The 10,566-nt window shown below is 41.5% G+C and overlaps 1 protein-coding gene across 2 annotated transcripts; it reads left to right on the top strand.

Annotated features, from left to right (window-relative positions):
• Positions 1-308: 308 nt before the first annotated feature.
• On the top strand, positions 309-8,103 carry LOC121358652 (cytochrome c oxidase subunit 7A-related protein, mitochondrial). Of its 2 annotated transcripts, XM_041477044.1 has the most exons (3): positions 309-696; positions 6,315-6,446; positions 7,313-8,103. In XM_041477044.1, the coding sequence occupies exons 1-3, from the start codon at positions 625-627 to the stop codon at positions 7,454-7,456; spliced, it is 348 nt and encodes a 115-aa protein (XP_041332978.1). In that variant the 5' UTR covers positions 309-624; the 3' UTR covers positions 7,457-8,103. The 2 variants fall into 2 exon arrangements, with proteins under 2 accessions (XP_041332978.1, XP_041332979.1); XM_041477045.1 differs by lacking the exon at positions 6,315-6,446 and having other exon boundaries at positions 328-696; positions 7,313-7,708.
• Positions 8,104-10,566: the final 2,463 nt, after the last annotated feature.

Below are 10,566 nucleotides of genomic sequence, written 5' to 3'. Positions count from 1 at the left end.
AATGACCTCAGACTGCCCCTGGGGAGGTTTAGGTAGGAATTTCTTCACAGAACGAGCGATTAGGCACTGAAATGGTCGGCCCGGGGGGTGGTGGAGTCACCGTCCCTGAAGGTGTTTAAGGAGAGCCTGGACGTGCACTCAGTACCCTGGTCTGGTTACACGGTGGCGATCGCCCACAGGCTGGACGCGATGCTCTCGGAAGCGTTTCCCACCTAAGCGATTCTGTGACTAGCGGCGCGCCGCACAGCAGCGCCGCAGACCAGGGCCCGCCACCGCGGCCTTCCCCCGCCGTGGGCGGAGCCTCGCATCCCGCCCGCACCGTCCCTGCCGCTGCCGCCTCGGGGGCTCAGCTTCCCTGCCTGACTGGAAATTGCCGCCGGCCTCGTTTTTCCGCGAGCGGCGGGCGTGCTCGGGAGAGGCGAGCTCGCACTGCTCTGGTGCAGGCTACTGTATTTTTTCGGACTTTTTTTTTTTTTTAATCTCATTCTTTCCGCGCTTTCCCGCGCAGGCGTCCCTGCCAGCCGGTGGGGCCCTTGAGCGTTACGGCGCCGCACAAGAGCCGGCGGGGGGCGGGGCGGGTCCTTTCGGCCGAGCCGTCGCAGCCGGTGCCCGCCCCGGCCCGCCATGTACTACAAGTTCAGCGGCTTCGCGCAGCGCCTCGCCGGGGCCACGGCGGCCGCCGCCTACACCCCACAGGTAACAGCCCGCACCCGGGCGGGGGCTGCGGCCCCGCGGGCGTTGGGTGAGCCGGGCAGGGATCGGCCGCCCCCGCGGGCACCGAGCGTATCCGGCCCCTCGCGTGACCTTGGGCGAGGCGGGAGGCGCGCTCTGCCCCGCAGCCCTTGAGTCAGCTCTGGGATGTACTGGGGCTTAGAGCAAGAAATTAACGCGGTTTCGTCACGAGGATTGTACCAGAGTTGAGCGGTGCCTGGCGGGGTTTTAAAATCACCGGATCACAGAATCGGTTCCGTTGAAAAAGCCTCCGAGATCATCGAGTGCAGCCTATGACCGAACACCTCCATGTCAGCTGGACCATGGCACCGAGTGCCACGTCCAGGCTTTCCTTAAACACCTCTAGGAACAGCGACTCCATCAGCTTTTTCTTTTGATTTTACGGGTTAGGGTTTAGGGCTATGGTTTGGGGTTAGGTAGAGCCCCTGCATGGTTATGGGGTGGCACCTGAGGGGCTGGTGGCAGCAGCTGTGTGGTGGAGCTCTGGAGGCACTGCCCGGCAGGAAGGCAGCAGCCTCCTGGCTGTATCACCCTGTGAGCTGCTGATGGAGGACAGCGACACGGTCCCCTCTCAGCACTTACTGGATCACATCCACGTGCTGTGTCCAGCTGTGGGCCTCTTGCTCTGGGAATAGCAACTGGAGCAAGTTCAGCAGAGGTCAGCAGCCAGCTGAGGTTAGCAGGATGGAGCCGGGCTCTGCACAGTGGTCCCTGGTGGGAAGGTAAAAGGCACCAGGTATAAACTGCAAGAAGAGAGGTTCAGGCTGGACAGAAGGAAAGACATGACCCTGGTGGGAAGGGTCAGGCAGTGGAGCAGCTGCCTGGAGAGGCAGGCTGTGCACTCTGGGCTAAAGAGCATTAGAGGGCCCTTCCATCTTGAATTACTCTAGGATCTTATGTAAAGATTGAGGTGATAGAGAGTTTCTGATATGGCAGTTTTTGTCCCAAGAAGGTTTTTTGTCCTTGTCTTTCCCCATCGCTTTGGAAGGCTTCCTGGATAGCTGTTGGGGTTCAGGGGTGCAAGAAATGGAAGACAGCGGAATAAATAATATTCTAGTATGCTCAGCACTTATACAGCAGCAATACATCCAGCACTACTGCAGTGATTGGATTGGCACTTCTTACTCTCCAAACAGTTATGTTCAGAGAATAAATATTGATATTTCATGTACATAGTGGAGAGCAAAGGCTTGGGGGAGGAATGGGGAAGGCCTTCAAGCCTAAACAGTCAAGAACCTCCTTTCTGGAAGTTACATTTTTAGAAGTTACTTTCAATCCCTTTTTATGATGTTATTAGGCCAGCTTTTTTTGTAGAATTTCCTTTTTTTTCTCCCTAAGCTTGACTGAATTCCCAGGTCACACATTTAGATGCATTAGTCTGCTAAAAATGTTTTCAATAAACAGCAATTGAAATAAAGGTAATCGCTGTTAGTGTTAAGGTGTTAAGTTCAAAACAAAGCAATTTTTTTCCTATTGATTTCATGGCTCTATTTAATTAAAATTATAGTTCAGCATGTAAAATGTTTTTTATGGCTTTTTATGCTTCTGTTTTTTATGATGTTTCTGGAAAAGTGAAGACATCCTGCCATTCAAATTCTCCTTGGTAAAATATGCAGTATACTAATTCTCTTGGTTCTGTGCTGTTACATTCTGGTGCTTCCCAACAGAATACTGTTTTGCTTTAGGTTTAAACGTACTGTGGGCTTGCAAAATATCAGTCTAAATGGATTTCAGAAATTATTTTGCTGACAGTAACATAACTAACAGCTTATACTAACAAAAAAAGTCTCTTGAGTTTGAAATCTGTATTGTTCTTTCCATCTCAGACTTAGCATGCTTAGAAGACTTAATTTTGCATTTAACAAAGTTGTATAAAGTAGTGTGAACAATTTATCTTGTTTGAATAAATGGGAACTTCCTCAGCTAGATAAGAAGTGAAATAGTTTCAAAACTACTCCTCATATTTAGGAGGATAATGACTGCCGTAACCATTACAACTTTAATAAAAAATATTAAAGAGTTAGCTTATGTTTAAAGTGCAGTCACCAGGACCAGTTTCAAATGGTGTCAGATGAGGACAAGTACATGAACTTTTCCCTAGTTCTTCTACTGAACACAAAAGAAATTTACTGGCAGAAATTTACTTGTACTACAGTATTTTCACTTCATGCAACTTATTTTGCTTTTAGCTAGTTAAAGCTTCCATGAGCCACAGATATTTTGATTTTAGCCAATATGAATTGCTTAGAGTTTGTTGAGAATCTATAATATGTAACCTTTTATGCCCTAGATAATACATACACAAAATCACTGTCACTGGATTGTCATCCCAGCACACAGGCTCAAGTGGTTTTACCTAAGAGCCTTGTGTTAGTCATAACAAATATATTTATCTTTAGGCAGTGAGGTGTATTCTACTGTGAAGGACCTGCTACTTAGTTTAGGAGTGTCTAGGTTCAGTAGGTTCATAAAAGTTATTTCAATGCATGTTCTGAAATACTGATTTTCAGAGTAACTTCCCCATTCCCCTTTGGTCCTTTCCTCAGTTTTCTCTCCTTTCTCATTCTCAGATCTGTTTGAGAAACTTCCCTTACATTTAAAGAGTGGTGCTATCTATCTCCATTAAATTATGCTCCAAGTCCTCAACTGTTTTTTGCTGTAAATATAACTTGCAGATTCACACTAGAAAGGTGTAAATTTGTTTTAACTTTGAACCTGATGGCCAGCCAACACATACATTGAGTCCTAAGATCCTCAGACCTCTGACAGGAAAACAAACACACTCTACAGAAGGGTAGGCAGAGAATTCTGTTTGCTCTTTTGGATTAGCTACGTGTCTTGACCTTTCATTGAGAACTTTCAGGACTTTGAAAAAGTAATTGCTGTATCATGCTGATGAAATCAGCTGATGTTGACTGTTCTGCATAACTACATCTGCTGTACTTTGTCCAAGACTTGGAAAAAAAATCATGTTGTAGTGATTAAAAGATTTAACACCTTAATATCAAAAGAGGAATTATCAATTATTAACTTTTTTTTTTAAAATGAAGCATAGGTCAAATGTGTAGAGGCATTAATTCCTCAGTACTATCCTGAGTGTAGTGAGACACTGATACCAGTCATTAAATAAACCCATGGTTTTAGTAATGTTAAATACAGTGACCAAGGGTCATTTAAGGTGTGTCAGTTCTTAAAAATTTTGTGCTGTGCAATTCAGCCTTTACATCACACTGTGGATTTCTTCCTCAGCCATGCTAAGCTTAGTAAACTGGGTGTGAGATAAAGCACTTGCCAGTTTCTCTCACTAACCACAAGTTACTGAGATAAGGCAAGTAACAAGTTGGAACAGCCACCCATTTGCACTAATTTAACTGGGCTTGTTTGGGGTTGGCCAAGACTCAATTCACTTGGAATTCAAGTGAAATTTTACATTGGTGAGGAACCTTAATTAATGCAGTGTCTGGATTAAGCAAACTGAACTGTCTCCCTTCTGCAGCATGTGTTTTGTTGTACTGTTTCCTGAAGCCAGTGAACAACATCAATGTTTTTTATTTAAATTGCTATGTGTTGTCCTGAAGTGGCACCATGCTGCTTTGGAAGTAATTTATACCAGTACACTGATGATTATGTGAGTTTTCTGAACTGTTTCCATTTGATTTCACAATGAAGTTTGTCACTTGAGTCAGGTCTGACTCTGCTATGGCTCTTGCAGAAGGGGATCTTACAACCATCTGAACAGGAATATATTTCTAAAGGCTGAAAAAGTATGCAATAACCTACAGTTGTTGATTTACTAACTATTGATGTTATTAGAGGGCACTGCTCCTGAAAATGTTGGGCTCTCTGGAAGGCAGAAGGGAGATTAAGAACTAGAAACTTTAAGGCACAGGAAAGATGTGCATTTTCACATTTGCTGCAATACTAACAATTGAGAAGGCAAGAAAAGCTTTGGAGAAGAAGTCACCTGCACATTTAGTATAAACATCTGCCCTATAGTTATTTCCGTCAAATCACCAACTTTTTAAAGACAAATCTAATAAAGTACTTACAGTTCCTATAGACAAAAATACTTGTCCAGAATTGCTTTCTTCAAGGCCTCTGATGTAGCTGGTACATAGCCTTGAATGTATAGTTAGTAACTTCCCCTGGCTAATAATAGTTCTCTGGATGGTTCCTTCATAGCACTGTGGCCAGAACTGTTCACTGGTCTTAAATAATTCAGTGCTTGCCTTCTGTGCAAACCTGCTCAGCAGGAAGGCATTAGTTACTGAATGTGCTGAGAAATTGAGTTTTGCTGCTGCCTTTCAAAACATAACCAGAAAGGTCACAACTGGATTCTAACGTTCAGTCAGGCACTAGAAGAATGGGGAGCTGAACCCACATCTTCAGGGTATAGCACTGATGACCATTCCATAGGCTATTTTGGGAGGCTCAGAAACCTGGTTTTTCTGCTGAAGATGCCTGTTGCAGCAGAGAATTTGCATAAGGAAAACACATCTGGTCTATGGCTGGCACAAAAGAAAGAGTGCCAGTCTGCTTCCAGCTCCGAATACTATCAGACAGTTCTCTTCAATATAAAATGCATCAAGTAGTCCTTTGAACAGAAACCAGAATTTCAGTGCAGTCTTAACTTGACCTGTGACTGCTTCTGTTTGTAATAAAAACCTGTTGCATTGAACTGACTGTACAATGCTTTTAAATTCTGTAGCAAGTTAGGAAAAAAAAATGCAGCTGTTTTGAGAACCACAATGTGAAACATCACTGCTGTGTGTCCAGACATAATTTAAATTTAACTACAGTAATAAAGACAAGGAGGCCACCTCATATTGGCTGTGACTTTGTGCTCTTAATCACAGAACTTAATTATGTAGTTTCTAGGTATAGCAAATACCTACAATGCAAGTACAACCTTGTGAACTGAAAGGAAATTGAGCTGTGCTTCTCATGGGACATACATTGGGGTGTGGGAAGTTGCAGCAACATTTGAACTATAGGATGTAGTTACACCTACACAAAATGTGTACAATATTAGGGTCTCTGAAGGGCCTTGAGCACCACTTACAACTTCTGTATGACCCAAATGATCAACATACTTTTTTTTTTTTTTTTTTTTTTTTGAATCCCCAAACTATACATCCAAATTATTTAAGGCCCAGTTTTTTATGGCTACTGCTTGCAGCATTCAGGAGGTAGAGCTCATTCCTCACTCCGACCTTAGCATCAGGGATCCTCGATCCTAATCCTACTGCTCAGAGAGAGTTCTATATAGACTGTGTGCAAAACAAAAGCAGTAATTTGGACCAAATACCAGCACAGAAAAATAACAGTTATAAATTCATGCCATGAGGAGATTGGAAAGGAGGCTGCTATTTTCCTTCCTAAGCTCTAACCCCAAGTTGTCACCGAGATATCGGTGGGCCAACAATGTATTTGTCTCAAGTCTTCATACCAGATAATATACAGATAATACAATACTCTTTGTAATGTATCCTTGTAATGACTGGCAGTGTGCCTGCCTAATGTAACAATTGGTACATTTACAAGTGTGGTATACCTTGATATTTTAATCTTTATTTATGCAGGGACTCAAACCATTAGTTCCCACTGAATCCCCAGATCTGATTTTTGGGACAAGTAAACCTGCTCCAGGTTTACCAGCAGCTGATCCTTTCTTGAGTCCAAACAAGGTGCCAGACCTACAGAAAGTTTTTCAGGTAATGACAATTTTGAGAGTAACTTAAAGAAAACTGGAGAGTGGGCCATATCTGTCCTTATTTTAACATAGCTAACTACTTTTGCCATTCTACAATACCTAAATTCTGTAAAGTCTAGTCAAGAAACTGTCACATACAGTATAACCTGTGTACTTGTACTATACTACAAAGTATATAATATTCCCTGTACAGTAGATAAATACAGAAGGTGGATAAATGCAGTAACATTGTCTTTTTGCTGAAATTGGTTGTTTGACTATTGGAAGCACTTCCTCTATGGGAATCCACGTGTATGCCTTAAAGCAGATGTGAAAGAGCAAAGCAAATCATTATTGTTTTGTGTATAATAATTTGAATGTTGCTGAAGCTGTTTATAGTGTAGTATAAGAGCACCACAGCAAAGTTTTCAAAGCCAGTTTGTTAGCTATGGAATTTCTAAATGTAGGACTTTTCTTAAAACAAATTAGTTAAGCTTTTGTTTAAGCCTCAAGAATGTGCTTTATGTAATGTTCCCTTTTCTCTCTTACATGCCACTTTGGAATGTGTCAGTCTGACTTGGTGAATAATTTTTTGTACATATCTTTTCACATTCTGTTGTTAGTGACACTTCTCCCATCCAGGTCCTCTTGAGAAACATTTCAAGATATATTCTTTCTGCTTGCACTTAACAGCTTTGGCTAACAAAATTAACTTGCTTTTGCATTTGTCTTGCTAGACAAAATACACTTGGTTGTAGTGAGCCTGTTTGTCAGGAGGTTTCCCTCCTGGAAGTCTCTTAATTTACTCAAGGTAGCTTATTCCTCAATGACCTCAGTATGGGTGTTAATTTGTTTTTTGCTTGTTTTCTCCTTGACCTCTTCCCACAGAGATCAGATGGCCTGCCAGTACACCTGAAGCTAGGATATCCAGACAGGCTGCTCTATCGGACCACAATGGCTCTGACAATAGGAGGGACTATCTACTGTCTGGTGGCACTGTTCATTGCCTCACAGCCAAAGAAACAAAAGTAAATGAACCACACCTCATGGGACTCTCAGCACTCCACTGAAGGATCTCCTGCATGTACCACTTGGCACTTAAATCTGTTCCCTGTGATCACATAGGGTTCATTGTTAAGATCGGATTTCTTGGAGAAAATGTTTTTAAATCGGTTGCCTTATGTATTCTAAAACACCAATATAAACAGAGAAATACAATATTTTAACATATGATTGTAGCTTTTCTTGTCTTGCAGGAGTTAATAAACAGTTGGAGAAAGTTAAGCTTTTCCTTCCATCTCTCACCTAACTTAAACAGTGTTAGAGAGAAGACAGGACAAATAATTTGTGAGCTATGCGCCACATTCCTTAGTGGAAGGATGCTGCTAGTTTCCAAAACACTAAAAGCAAAAAATTTAATTATAGCATACTGGGAACTTGTTTCTGTCCTATACTTTTCCAAATCCTGGTACATGAAGTAAATAATATACCACCTCTGGTGGTAGGACAAAGGGCTTGTCTCCCTGGAGCATTTAAAGTGGATTTATTCCATAACTGTAGCATCACTGTATGCAGCAGAGTTCACCATTATTGTGGCATCAGTTACACCAGTTTTTGGACGTTCCTTTGTCAGACTGTATTATCATGCAATAAAGATAGCTACATGAATACTGAAAGAATCAAGTCTCAAGAGTTTCAGAGGATTTCAGCACACCTGGCAGTGAAGTAAACATATTGGTACACTTACAGGTTCAACTTGAAGATCTCAAATAAGAAAATTGATTCAGCTACCTTGCTGTCATCTTTTTGAGATGGTAGGTCTCTTAAAACCTCTCCCAGACTGCACTGTGTGTTTAACTATAATTTTTGGTGAAACAGGTTGCTGTCATAATTCAGCCGCTTACTGTTTCCAGTGCCTGCAGATAGTTATTTATATACACTCATTTCTGTAGATGGAAGAGAGATAAGCCAATACAACCCTTTATATTACCCTTGTAATAGCATAGCCTTGAACTGCAAGTTTCATACAGGTCTTCACAAAATGCATCCTCTGATTTCATAGTTGCTCCTCTGCCCCTGAACATTGATTTGCTGGTCTCTGTAAAGACTCATCTGTCTCAGAACTGTGCAGAAACAACCTTCAAAGTAAATAAGAAAAATTGTTGATAAAGGAAACTAAAACTGCCTTTTTTCAATCTTTACTAAAAAAAATCTGATTTTTTTTCACTTAAGTTAATCAAAGCCTTATTACTGTTATAGGAAAGAAGAGAGATGCTCATACTGTGATCTCAGGTTTCAGTCAATGTTGGTATTTTGGGATGGGAGAGATTTAAGTCAATGAAAAATAGTTTTCTAAGGACAGCAAGAGTCAAAGAATAGCAGAGAATAAATTCTGCAGGAGCTGACAGTTGTGTTGCTGCTACTGATAAAATATTTTCTCCTCAATAGCCCATGCTTCCATGGCACTCAGTCTTGTGCTGTAGCCTGTTAAATACTACAAAAAAGAAAAAAAGTAAGAAAGAAAAAAGAGAAAACAGCACAGTAGGTTGTTGTCTGTCTTCCCTACATACCATCTATCAAGGACTGCCTGCAATTATTTTCTAATAAAGGATATTGTGCATGTAAACTTGACAGATAGATTTTCATGAAGCTGAGCTCTGTTCAGAGTATTTCCATGCTCTTAGTTTTCTGATTTGGTTTTGGTTTTATTGGAAGAGTGGGCTAGGGACTTTCATGTTTTGTTCGTTTTTGTGATAGTACTGGGTTTTTTGTTTTAAACCAATTCTTTTTAGCACTCATCTAGCAGGTAACAACTTTCTGCTTGTTGCTAAAGCAGATGTGGGTAAAATAACCAAACTGTTATCCCACAGCTCATTAGCCAGTGGGAATACTCTCATGGAAGGAATGACAGCCTTAGCACTCAGGCCCAGCCTGCTTAAAGTAACTCAGCTAGGACACTGGGTTCATGTCTTGAAGTTAGAGGTCATGGCTGAAGCCACAGCTAGCAGAATTGCCATGGGCCTCCCTTTTTCCAGCTCTATGTCAGCAGCTAAGAGCACACGCCAAAGGGACAAAAACCGCCCATCAGATTTTGCAAATAAACAGAGACTACATAATCCAGTGCACCTTTCTCCCCCTTCTCCCCCGCAGTGTCTGGATTTTGAAGAACTGTATTCATTTTGCCCTTCTCGCAAAACCTGAACCAGTTGAATCAGGATGAGAGTTCTGCTTCAGCTTGTGAGATTGACACCCATGGTTCAGTTGGGGGTTAAAGAACAAAGAGGCTTGTCTGCAGCCACTGAGTACTGCTCCAGGTACAAGAGAAAGGGGAGACTGCATTTCTGTCTTCCCTCAGCAAAGTGCTCTGAAAACCGGGAAAAGTTTCTAAGCTGTAACCGCATTAGTCTGTGGCAGCAAAATTTTGCCCCCTTTCCTCAGTTAGTTTTGAGATCATCATGAAGAAATCACAACATGGTAAATCCTTTTTCTCCCTAGATAAAACAACTCTTAAATATATCTATTTTAAAATACTGATGCCAGACTTCTGTGAGGATTCAAAAGGGTCCAAGTGTTTTGAACTATTATTTGTGATACAGAGACCTAATCATCATCTTAAGCCTTCAAGAACACTTACTTCTAAAAGGAGTAGTCTGATCCTGGTCTGATTGTTAAATACTTAGATAAGGAGAACCAGGGGTGACTTGCAGCATCAAGGCTACTTCAATATTGTGAGTTGTCATCCCCAGAAGTAAGAATCTGATGGGAACTGCAACTGAAGAGTTCTTGTTTTATAAAGACCCTCTCCGTTTTCTTTTAAAAAATATGCAACCTACCAACATAGAGGACTGGGGGGAAAAAAACAAACCCTTTTTTAAATGATAGCTTATACTCTAGTGTTTTGGTTTGAATGTATATTAGAGAATAAATTATAATAAGCTCTCATACCCCAAGGTGCTGTGTTTGGAAGGGAAAGCAACTGAGATTTAGAATACAATGGAACAAAATTATCTCATGGATAATCATCCATCCCCCATGGCATTATCTCATTGTTGAGAGACAATGGTTTTCCTTCTTAAATGATTTCTGTGGCAACCTGGATTCAATAGTTGTATCTTTGTAATGGTTTTTAAATAAGATCTCCT

This window comes from Pyrgilauda ruficollis, unplaced genomic scaffold, assembly GCF_017590135.1.
Source record: "Pyrgilauda ruficollis isolate IOZ18807 unplaced genomic scaffold, ASM1759013v1 scaffold4, whole genome shotgun sequence".
Lineage (NCBI taxonomy): Eukaryota > Metazoa > Chordata > Aves > Passeriformes > Passeridae > Pyrgilauda > Pyrgilauda ruficollis.
Note: the sequence above shows the minus strand (reverse complement) of the source record. Positions and strands in the feature narration are given on the sequence as shown.